Raw genomic sequence first — 12,876 nt, 5'->3', positions numbered from 1 at the left:
TGAATATGGAATTGCATACAGACACCTGGTGCCAGTTTCTGATGGGAGGTGCACGGGGGTTAACATGTAAATGAGCTTAAGCAGGGTTGTCTATTAGCACCACTGTTATCTCCCTGGCGCTTTGAACTCTGTAAGGGGGGATGCCCCGAAAATTGGTACATAAATGTCCATTGGCTCTCTATTGTATGCAGACAATGTTGCAATATTTGATCTAACGCCCATTGGCCTGCAACGCAGTCTGGACGGATTAAATAAATATGCAGAGGCTCACTTCTTGAAAATTAATATTGCAAAAAGCAAGATCTTGGTTTTCCGTAAGAAGGGGCTCAGAATAAAGAGATGTCTAAGATGGATGCTTGGTTTTGAAAAACTGGAACTTGTTGACTCGTATGTATATTTATGGAAAGTCTTCTCCAAAACAGGTCGATACTTGGAGCATACTAAACATTGTGTTAGTAAAGCTGTCTCCAAGACAAGTGCATTAAACAGATTCTCTAAAATTTGCGGGAGACGCCATTTTAGCCATGTCTCATCTGTTTTTAAGGTCAAAATCCCACCCTCCTTAATATTTGCTGCCGAGGTGTTGGACATGAATTATTGGCTCTCGTTTGATAAGGCGGAAGGACGAATTATGCGCCAAATTTGCAATTTAAACTCTTTGGCTGCCCCACATGTACTACGCCTTGAATTTGGATTAGTCTCGGTGTTCATTTTAGCCCAGGCTGCAGTTCTCCGGTGGGCTAACTCCCTCCTTTTGGGGGAAGAGGGTAGACTTAGGGCAGGCTTGAGAATAGAAATCTTTGGCACACTAAAAGAACAATCAATGTTTTTTAGGTCTTTTGCATGTGCAAATGATACATTCGGTCTTAGTTTTAATCCCATTTCTCCTATGTCTAAATCTGGTTTGAAAAAGTTCTTAAAGAAGTTTAGTTCCCCTATCAGTTTGACGAGAGACACTGCTTTAAGCAAGTCCAGGCCCAGTAACGTGGCAGTCTGTGGGAGTGCTCTGGGGAATAAACCACAGCCTTATTTAACTTGGAATATCCCTCACGGGATTAGAAGGCTCCTACTGAGACTCAATCTGCTGTCTTTAAGAGATGTTACTGGCATCTACGATAAAACACCTAGAGAGAAGAGAATTTGTGAAATGTGCCAGTTGCAAATCCAAGATCTAAATCATGTTCTATTTGTATGTTCAAAGCTGCAAAATGCCAGGCGAGTGTTCTTAAAACCAGTTTTAATCAGATTTAATATTCACTCTGCTCAGGAAACACGTTCTTTGGTCATGTCCCCTCCAAATGAAATGGTTTGTTTTAAGATATATCAATTTGTTAGAACATTTTTGCTTCTTTATTAGAACATTGTCTAACAGTAGTACTCTGGCTACGATTTAAAACTAATTGGATAGCTAGCTGTCTGTTTTATCTTTTAATAGCACTATTTGCACATCTCTTAGAATGTTTGATATAAGAATCTTTTATCGGTCGGTTATGTGATTGTTTTATCTATTATAGCACTATCTGCACATTTCTCAGTATGTCTGATATCATTTTATAGCAATGTATTAGGAATAATTTTGTATGTTATGTAAAGTTTGTCCTATGAATTGTTGTTGTGTTTTTGTGGACCTCGGTAGGAGTTCCAAAAACAAAATAAATAAATACATGAATTGAATTGACAAGGACATATGGGTCGCTCTTGTTTTTTGTAAAAACTGCTTGCATATTGAGTCAGGTGAAAATGGAGTCAGTAGTATCTGCAATGGTACAGCAGAAACCCTGTAATCTTTTTACACTTTGCACTTCACCAATGGACAAAGAAGGAAGAAAGTGTGGCTCCATGGACTACATACTGGCAGCAGATTCAGTTAAGATTGTAAATGCATCAGACATGACAGATAGATTTGAGAGACAGTTGTTGAATGATCCAGCAGTTGTACTCAATAAACACACCAAAAGGTGGAGAAATCACAAGCAGCAGCAATAGTACATGCTGGAGAGCAGGCTCAGTCATCTTGGATAGATTGCTGTGGATTCTTCCAATTTTGGATCTCATAAAGTTAAAGAAATATGTAAAGAAACAGAGCTTCTGCATGATAACACTCTAAGGGCCAGATGTAGGTAATCCCCGATTACCGATTCTTAAATACCGAATCATACCGATTCGGTATTTAAGAACTGGCAATCGGGATGTAGGTATATTTACCGAATCAATTACCCAATCGGTAAGATTCGGTAATTACTGATGCGGTATTTACTGATTCGGTAATTGACATTGATTCCTATGGGCCTTGAGGCCCATAGGAATCAATGTCAATTACCGAATCGGTAAATACCGATTCGGTAAAATTACAGAATTCACAAGGGGGACAGGGTGTCACTTTGACACCCTGCTGCACCCCTGATTCTGGCTTGTGTGCAATGTGACACACATACATGCCCTTAGGGCATGTATGTGTGCCACATGGCACAGGTGTACATGCACAGATGTGCATGTACACAGGAATTTGTTTTTTACCATGAGATAGTATTTCATGGTAAATAACGAATTCTTAAGGGCCTGCGGCACTGCTTTCAGTGCCACCTACATCTGGAATTACCGATTCGGTAAATATACCGAGTCGGTATTTTACCGAATCTGTAAATTTACCGAATCAGTAAATTTACAGATTCTGTAAAATTCGGGCCCCCTACATCTCAAAAACCAATTACCGGTCGGTAACGGACGATTTCGGCCGTTACCGACCGGTAATTGGCGACTTACATCTGGCCCTAAATGATCAAAAGAGAGAGATTATCTAACATCTTTGGATCTCAATGATGTGTATTTTCAAATCACAATTCACATGTAGCAAAGAAAGTATATGTGGTTCATGGTCATGGGCTGTCATTATCAATTTAAAGGTCTGCCTTTTGGTCAAATGTCGAAATCTTTAATCTTTGCAAGATACATGGACCCTGCTGCTGCACATCGGACAAGTAAAAGAGTCACAGTTCATCCCTACGTAGAGGACTGGCTCATAAGAGGGTACATTTTCAGTACTGCTAGTGTATATCCGAAAAGACAATATCAGAACATACAAGCAACATATCTTGACATTTGAAGCAGACTTTAATATTACCTCTAGCCAAGAAGCCATGAATGGATGTCTTTTTGCTCACCAACTACCCACCTATATCTTTGCTACCATTTACGTCCAAGATATTGGAAAAAAGTGTGAATGGACAGACTTTTCAAAGACTGACTTTCAGCCCCAAAATAGTACTCAGTCCAAACTTTTGGCCATACTGGCCGATATCAGGTCGATCAGGGTAAGGTCACCGCTCTGATCCCACTAGACCTGTTGATGACTTTGACACCATCTTCCATTGTTGGTTCATAAAAGTGTACTCCCCTCCAAACCCTTACAGTGGTTTAAATAATTTCTAAGGAATAGAATGCAATCAGTCCAGTTGAGCACTTTTAGATCCTGCCCCTATGTATACAAATGTGGAGTCCCATCGGGGTCCCATCTGAGTTAGCCTCTTTTAAATATTTATTGTGTCTCCTCTCAAGGTAAACTGGTAAGAAAATGGGGCTTCAAGATTTGCTCCTATGCGGATGATGCTCAAATGGTCATCTACATGGGTGAGACATATGGGCCACTTTGTTATAATTAATCCAGTTGTCTTTCAGAAGAAGCAGATTGGATGACAGGGCATGGTTTGAAACTCAATGCTGACAAAACTGAGATTCTGTGTTTTAGAGAAACGCACTGAAAATGGGACTCACGTTGGTGGCACACATCTCTGGGAGGGGCACAGATACCCAAGAAATCAGAAAAAAACCTTGGGGTTACTATTGATGGCTCACTTTCAATGCAGGAGCAAGTTGAGGCCACTTCCATAAAATGCTGTGGTATCCTCAAACTGCTGAGATGACTTTTCCGATGAATACCTGCCGACTGGCATAAAACAATAGTCCAGACTCTGATAATCAGCAGATTGGACTATGCCAATGCCCTGCATGTGGCATGGTCGATTATCTCTCTACCAGACTCCATGTGATCCAGAATAGGGCTGCTAAGCTGATCTTCAATCTGGATAGATACAGTGCAGTACCAGCCTGCTTGACAACACTAAACTGGCTGCCATTGAGGACAAGAGCCAGCTTTAAACTTCTTGGTCATGCACACAAGGCTCTAAATAAGACCAGGCCAGAAAGTCTTCAAACTAGAGTGGAATTTTACAAGCCAGCACACAAACTGAGATCACAAAACCTTGCACTTGTCAAGACCAAATGAATAAAAAAAGCTAGAACTGGTGGCCGCTCGTTTTCACATCTGGCAACGGTCAAGTGGAACTTGTTACCCTTAAACCTTCACTTGACTGATAGCAACTTGCGGCTCAAAAAAAAGAAAAAGAAAAAGAAAATCTTGGCTTTTTAAAGATTAAGGGCCATATGTATGAAAGTTTGGTTTTGCAATTCTCAAATAGCGATTTTTTGGGAATCGCTATTTGAGAATCACAAAACGCTATATATGTAGGGTTTGCAAATAATTTTGCGAATCGTACAAATTCCTTAATTGCAAATTGCAAATTGCAAATTGCGATTCACAATTAAGGAATACCTCCCCATTCATTCCTATGGACCTAGAGACCCCTAGGAAAGAATGAGAAGACATTCTCAATTTGCGATTCTCAATTTGAGAATCACAAATTGAGAATGCAATTTCAGGGGTGCCAGGGTGTCAAAAGGACACCCTGTTGCATCCCTTAATGTGCATGTGTGCACTTGGGGCACACATACATGCCCTAAGGGCATGTATGTGCGACACATGGCACTTTGAAAAATGCAAAAAAGTGCATTTGAAGTGGGTGGTAATTTGCGATTGCTTAAGACCAAATTGCACTTTTTCTGTGCCTCGTACATACCATTTAAGAAATCTCAAATTTTGTGATTCCTTAAATGCAATCGCAAAATAAGGAATCACAAATTTTGCGATTCCTTATTTTGCGAGGCAGTTTTACCTTAATACATCCCACTTAGCTAAATTGAGATTGCAAACACTGAAATTCTGCAAATTTTGGCGTTTGTGATCGCAATTTTGAATGATACATATGGCCCTAAGATATTTCAGCAGTTGATCTAAAACCTGATTTTCAGTTCTCGCAGTTGGAAGATACAGAACTTTATAGTACCGTATTATGCCTTTGGGGGATGAGTACTTCTGCTTTATAAATATAATAAATACATCTTTGGTTTAGCCATAAACATGAGAAAATTAAGCATATTCCAAAGCATAGACTTGGATTTGTCAGGTGCCAAAACGCAAACATACAAAGGAAAGAAACTCATTCAGCAAGCAGAATTTTCTATTAGAAGCAAGGACATGGTAAAGATAAAAACTCTGCGAGATTCCGCAGACTTCTGCGAGTGGTGGAATTCAGCACTGCGCACTGATATTTAGCACTGGTAGCCTGTTCCTCGCTATAAATCAGCTTAAACAGCATCACGCGGTGTGCCAAAGGGCACTGCTCCTTTCTGCCACTCGAGTAGATTTTCTACTCATGCGGCAGCTTTCTCAACGTAAAAGGTAGCGTCCTGCCATGACATCCCGTGTTGGGAAATCTTGCTGAAAGGCATTCTAGCACTGGAAATTCACGCTAGGGGATGCAAATTCTTGTTTGTGCCCAGAAACGTAAGGTTGAGAGCTGCACGTGTGGATAAGCATGGCCACATGACGGTTGGTAGAGTTTTGTGGGAATTCTATGCTCGAAGCAGAGTGCAAAGTGGGCAAAACTCAGCAAACTCTGCCAATGGAGTGAAGTATTTCACCCACCCCTACAATATTTATATCTGGTGCCAGCCTTTTAGGCTACCCTCCCATCTGGTTCTGGAAAGTTCCTTCCTTCCCTTGAGCAGGTTCTAAGAAATGGAGGGTGCCAAAAGGCTAGTTTCAGGTTTCTTTGTGCGTTTGCTGGAGGCAGTCCTTTGAAGTGTAAGTGGGTCAGGGAATAGCTCCGCATCAGCTATCCTTGCAGGATGGTCCAATCTGACAACACCTTGTCCCCTTTTGTCTGACTGTCTGGGGGAAATAAACAAAGCTCAACATCAAAGCTATTCACAGTCACACTGGCAGCAGGAACCAAACGATTAAGACAAGAAATCGCCAGCTTTCTAAAAGTTGCATTTTGAGAATTGTGACTTCAATTCTGACTTTACCATTAAAAAGGGTTTCAAAGTACAATTACTTTGAGTCCAACCATAATATTTGGACCTGCTCCCAATCAAATGTTAGCACTTATTAAATCTAATAAGGCAATCTAATGCCATCCAATTGAAGTGATAGGCCTTACAGTAGAGGAAAACAAATTTAGAATGTTTCTACTGCCAGGAAATGTAAAACATGCCTACTTTTTAAATACAATGTACTCTGCCCTATAGGCTGTTTAAAGCCTGACACATGTATTGAAAAGGACGATTTAGACCTAGCAAAAAGACTATTTTGTCAGGTCGAAATGGCAGTTTAAAACTGCACTACAGTCTGCAGCAGCGAGCCAAAGATTTGTTTTAAAGGGCTATTTTAGTGTGTGGCACAATATGTGCTGCAGTCCCACCCGTAGCATTTAATTTACATGCCCTGGGTATATTTGGCTCCACTTTACTTGGGACTTACTAGTAAATTAAATGTGCAAATCAAGTGTAGGCCACACCATGTTTTAGGGAGAGAGCGCAAGCACTTTAGCACTGGTTGGCTTTTTTGTATTTGGCATCTATGAAGCTATATTCCTGTTTAGTGAGTTTGTGAGTGACGACCATCAGTGCAGGTCAACAAAGGTGACCACCAAGGTACACCAGTGGTATATATGCGTAGAACACCCTCCATTGACTTGATATATCTTTTGTGAGTAGAACTACCAAGTCTGTCCCCAATCTCATGGCCTGCCATAACGGGTCAATGAACAATCCTTATGCTTATGTCAAGAAATCCTGATTGGTAACTCCAAACACCTATGATCAATTCAAAACTTAAATTAACATTTAAATTTAATTACATTATTAAAATATTTATTTTTCTTTAGTTAATTTACCAAATGATGTTTTTTCTCAGCAGTGATTCGGTGAGAATCAAAAATTACAAACAGATCACTCATGTGGGGGGCTTTTAAAATTCTTTATTTTACTTTTAATGAAGAATACTTCTGAATCATTGCTAAATTGGAGAAACATTTATCTCCTGAACTCCAGGTACGTTCAATCTTGCCAGGTGGTACTTAATAATGCAAAAGACATCGACGTAACGAACTTTCAGCTGAAAACACTGCCGCGGTCCCTTCATTTTCCTCCTCCAGTGGCGGTGCCTATGAAGGCCTTCAGGCCGTGGCACAGGTCTGTTGTAGCCAGGGCTACATCTGTTTTAGCACACACATAACTTTTCTTTTCTCCATAGCAGTCTGCGCACTCTTTACAACCACGGTACGTAGTTTCTGCAAAATAAGAAATATTAAGAAAAGCAAATTATCCCACTGATGAATGACCCTAGGATCATCCTAGCTAGGGTCCGGTTTGTCAATCCACAAGACAGTCAACTCCAGTCCAGGCTTGTCCCAAAGAATATGCACATTTAAAGAATTCTCACATTTAAAGAGTTTCAGAGGTGATTTTCAGCATGTTTGTTGTGATTTTGAAACCCGAGTTTTAGATTTTTGTTGGCTCGATCTCTGTGGTAAAATGTGACCAGTTGGCGCTTCCATAAGAAGCCAGCAACGACTAAAAAGGTTAGTGCCAAGTGACATCAAATGCTCGTGAAATCGGCGTCTTAGTGTACAAGACAACACTCCCGCCTTGGACACATGAAGTGACAGAGACGCCGTTGATGCAGCCCACCTTATGTTGAGGTCTGGCTAGACACACCTGTACGGCTGGCCTAGAATTGCTAGCCTGCAAATATCATGCAGTCGATGAGAGTTGTAGCAGTGATAACTTAGATAATGTTTTTATGTCTCAGAAGCAGGAATAGCAAAGGCGCAGGAATGATAGGAATCCGTCTACAGATAGGTACATTTTTTTTCATCTGGACTTGAAGCTTAGGTTGGAGTAGCCAGTGGTAGATAGAGCCGGTGAACAACGTTTACAACGAAATTTCTACAACGCACTACCATTACAACACAGGCATTACCACGCATACCATTACAACGCATTGCGCTGGGGGGGGGGCGCTCTAGGATAGGGAATAAGTTTAATTTTCTATCCAACACCTTCCCTAGTGTCCACGGGGACTGGAGTTGGAATAGAAAATTATACTTACCACTATCCAGCACCTCTAAGCGCTATGCGTTGTAAAGGTTTGCGATGTAAAAACCGTGTTGTAAAGGTATGCGTGGTAAAAGTATGCGTTGTAACGTCATACATCCATAGAGCCAGGAGGCACTAGTAATGGAAGCCACCGGCAACGCCCTTACGCTGGAAGGGCTGGTCTACCATGCCTGTTGCTCATATGGGAAAGGCTGGGGCAAAACGACCACCGCCCGCATGAGGGTGGGAGCGGCACATGTCTGAAGCAGAAGGACATAAGCCTGGGCCACCGCCTTGCAAACCCTTACCCACAATGCCAGCAGAACCAGCTATGCATGTAATCTGTGCAGGTCCACGTGGCTCCCTATGAATGGTGATGCTGACATTCCCAGCTCCATCTTCCATTACAAGGGGGAGGTGATGGGGGACCTGCTGAACAGGTGCCCCGTGGCAAGTGAGACATGAGAGAGAGGGGCCACCACCATGAGGGAAGCTGCAGTGCAAGGATCCCTCACACTACTTGCAGCAAAGCCCTCACCTCCCCCAGAGTGCCCAGCTGGTGGGCTGAAGCTCTTGTGGGCTGGTTTTGGAAGCCTGGGCTGTTGCAGGAACCTCTGTCCCTTCCCCCCGCTGACCGAGGATAACTGCAGCATAATAGTAGAAGATAGAGGGGGGCTTCAAGAGAGGGAGAAAGGTAGGGGGAAGTAGGGCTAAAGCATCACAGAGGGAGATTAGATGCATTAAAAGGGAGATTACACGAGGAGGGGAAGGGAGCGGGCTGGTGTCAGAAATTGTGCCAGGGTTGCTTATGGTGCCCTAGTCCGGCCATGCTTGTAGTTCAGGGACCCAGAGGCTGGGAAGGCATGTTCTTTAGAGGGTGGAGGGTTGCGGGAGAATAGCTGAGTCTAAGCCTGACAAGCATGGCTGCAGGAGAGGTGGAGCTGGGATGTGCAAGCCAATCTCAGTGCTACTGGTGCACAGACTGGGGCACAGAGGGTCTGAAGGAGAAGCTGCTGTCTGGTGTGGAGCACAACTGAGCCTCAGAAGCTGCAGTGCAAGCCCTTACTAATAAAAAGCACTGACAAAGCCAATAGGTTGTGCCTTTGCGAGAGGTTCTATTTTTTGTGTCCTGTTCCACAGTAGTTGTGTGGATAGTAAGTGTCTGTGTTAATAAAATAGTTGTTCATGTTTTGCTAATTAAGTGATGATTGTTGGAGGTTTTGTCTGCCTCAATAAACCTATTGGCTTTGCAAATGTTTTTTGTCGATGTTAGCCAGCTGAAGCAGTAATATCATGCACTACCTCAATGGCATTGGATACCACTACTGCAGATTACATAAATTCTATTTGGCAATCTAAAGTGAATACTCTTGTTCAGCCATTTTAGCAATGTTAAGCATAGAGGCTTGGGGCCTCATTTATGAGGCTGTGCGTCACTTTTACGCCGCCAATGCGTCACTTTTTGTGACGCACCAGTGGCGTAAAAAATGTGCCTTGTTGCGCCATATTTACAAAGTGATGCATCTAGGTAGATGCGTCACTTTGTAAACCCCTGCGCCACATTATACCTGCGCCAGGTATAATGTATGCAAGGGGGGCGTTTTGACGCAAGAAAGGGTTGCGTCAAAATCTTGCGCCTGCCTCACAGCAGGCGTAAGACTGACGCAGGCCTTTTCACATGGGGCTTGCCCCATGTGAAAGGATGCAATGCTGGAGTTGCATCACTTTTGTGACACACTCCTGCAATGCGTCACTTTTGCGCTTACAGATACGTCAGAAATACTAACGTATCTGCAACTCCTTGCGCAATGATGCGTCATATTTTAAATATGGCGCATCATTGAGGTCACAAGAAGGGCGCAAAAGAAAAGTGACGCATCGTTGTTTTCTCGCAGCGATGCGTCACTTTTCATAAATGAGGCCCTTGGTTCTTTCAGTAGGATATAGGGTCTTATTTTAGCCTCCATTCAGTACAGAAGTTATATACATAAGGTATTTATATATAAAATTAATTGAAAAGCAGAAAGCTTTGACAATATACAGAGCTCGCTGCTTTTCAACCAGATCCATCACAACATATGCTACAAGTAGTAGCTGGTGTGGGCTATTCCTGATGCGGTTTGATGTCAAAGTGTTAATCAATATTTGTAAATCAATCACCTTTTGCAGCATCATCTGATGTAGCACGAGAAGATGGAGTAGACTGCTCGCACAACTGCTTTCCTTGTTCCTGAATGTTAACTTTTGGAACATGTGGGGTAGCCGCAAGACTGTGTACTAACAGATCCTTTTAATAAATACATAGCTGTTAAGTTTGGGGTTTGCATTTATGGTTACGATAATTATTGTTAATGCATTGTGCCTCTGAGTGATGATTGGCTGTCTCACGTGTGTGTGTGTGTGTGTGTGTGTAGCTCTCCATAGGAAGCAGTTGTAATGAGGGTATGGAATGCTAAAGAGGGACTCAGAGGGGAGGAGATGGAAAGCGTGGCAGATGACAGAGGGGGCAAGCAGAGATGCGGGAGGAGGTGGGTGGACGAAAAAGGTACCCTCGGAAAATAGAAAATAGACGAGATAAGAACACGGGGCCAGATGTAGGAGAGCAAATACCGGTCGGTAACGGCCGATTTCGGCCGTTACCAACCGGTATTTAGGATTCGGCATGTAGGGGCCATCATTTTACAGAATCGGTAAATTTACCGATTCGATAAATTTACCGATTCTGTAAAATACCGAATCGGTAATTTTACCGATTCGGTAAATCCACATGTAGGTGACACTCCTAAGAGTGCCACAGGCCCTTAAGAGTCGGTATTTTACCACCCAATCCTATTGGGTGGTAAAATACCGAATTCAGCTGTGCATGCACATCTGTGCATGCACACCTGTGCCATGTGACACACAGGCATGCCCTTAGGGCATGCATGTGTGCCACATGGCACAGGTGCCTGTATTCGGGGTGCTAGAGGGTGTCAAAGTGACACCCCGTGCACCCTTGCTGAATTCGGTATTTACCGATTCGGTAAATACCGATTCGGTATTGCCCATTGATTCCTATGGGCTTCAAGGCCCACAGGAATCAATGGGCAATACCGATTTGGTATTTACCGACTGTTACCGAATCGGTAATTGTAAAATAAATATTACCTACATCTCCCACCTTCTAATTTACCAATTCATAAATACTGAATCGGTAAAATTTGGTATTTATGAATCGGTAAATTAGAATTACCTACATCTGGCCCACGATTTATAGAGTTGTTTAGAGAAAAAATTGTGCGCATACATGAACTGAAATAGACTAAAGTGAAAGTAATAGGCCGCTGCATTGTGGGAGCTAGCAAGACACATGAAGGAGGGACAAAAACACAGATTACTCACAAAGAAGCAAGCCTTTGGGAAGGCCGAACCAAGAAATGATTGAAGAGCAATAGGCGGGATGCAAGCCCACAGAGGGGATACAGAGCATGTCTCAGAGATGCAACACATGCTCTGCCTAGGTGAGACCTAAAAAATGTCTGTGTTGTAAGACAGGTCAGGCTCTCTTTTAAAAACGCCTGTCCCTCTTTTTAGCAGGACCTTGCTGTAGTTGAAAAAAAAAGCAGATGTTCAATATATCTTACTAGGGTACAACTCTGATAGAGGGGAACATAATTGAGGGATAGTATTTATAACGCTTCTGTCTAAACCAGTTTGTATTTTATTGCTTTACTGTTAACATTTTCATAATTAAACAGTGGTTTGTGAATGAAAGAATGCATCCAATTAGTTGGGCAAGCTATAGGACATGAACCTGTGAGTTTACCATGACTGAAAAAGGAAAAACACCCAATGGCTTTACAACAAATAATTAATGTAGCTATTACTTTTTTAACTAGATTGGAGTGCCAAACTAACACTAGAACACAACTTTACACAATATTAAGAACACATAAAGAAATTGGTTCATAAATCTATTTTCAATTTTTCACAATTTATTTCTTTTCTATTCATTACTTCAACTTTTTGCTGATGTCATTACAAAAAAATATATATAATAACAAGTCAATTTTAACACTCCCAAACATTCAGTCATAACTAGTCACAAACTCCAGACCTCCTGACTTTGTCATTGAATCATTGGTGAACATAGTTTTTCCACACAGAAAAGCAACACTGTATGTAAAAAAAAATATTTTAGACCTCCCTATGGAGAGATTTAACTTCTCCTAGAAATCATTTTATCAGCACCCAAATATACAGAGACAGGGGCTTGGGTCAGACCATTGTTTGAAGAAAGTATCTTTCATATTGTGGATAATTCCAGAGGGTTATTCGAGTCCATACTACACAATGTGCCCTGGGGGTGTAACAGGCATGTGTGCCCGGTTTGTGTGTGCCTGGGCACTTTGGTATTATAGAAGGGGTTACACACGTTTGTGCAGCCCTTTTTATAATACTGTTAGTGCTGGTGCACATGTGCGGCAGTGCTATAGTGAGAGGGCGTTCCCTTGTTTGTATGAGGGCATGGCCCCATGCAAATGAGGGAATTTCTTTTCTCCCATATTGTGGACCAGGCCACAAGGGCAAAAAGCCATTCACAAAAGACGTTGCTCACTA

The 12,876-nt window shown here is 42.1% G+C and overlaps 1 protein-coding gene across 1 annotated transcript in view; it reads right to left on the bottom strand.

Annotated features, from left to right (window-relative positions):
* Positions 1-7,137: 7,137 nt before the first annotated feature.
* The window catches only part of LOC144822155 (uncharacterized), a 115,737-nt gene continuing 109,998 nt past the window's right edge, over positions 7,138-12,876 (bottom strand). The window contains exon 9 of the mRNA XM_078679321.1: positions 7,138-7,469. Coding sequence (XP_078535447.1) covers positions 7,318-7,469 — 152 coding nt within the window. The 3' untranslated portion in view covers positions 7,138-7,317. The remainder of the gene's footprint in view (positions 7,470-12,876) is intronic.

This window comes from Lissotriton helveticus, chromosome 3_1 (genome assembly GCF_964261635.1).
Source record: "Lissotriton helveticus chromosome 3_1, aLisHel1.1, whole genome shotgun sequence".
Classification (NCBI taxonomy): domain Eukaryota; kingdom Metazoa; phylum Chordata; class Amphibia; order Caudata; family Salamandridae; genus Lissotriton; species Lissotriton helveticus.
Note: the sequence above shows the minus strand (reverse complement) of the source record. Positions and strands in the feature narration are given on the sequence as shown.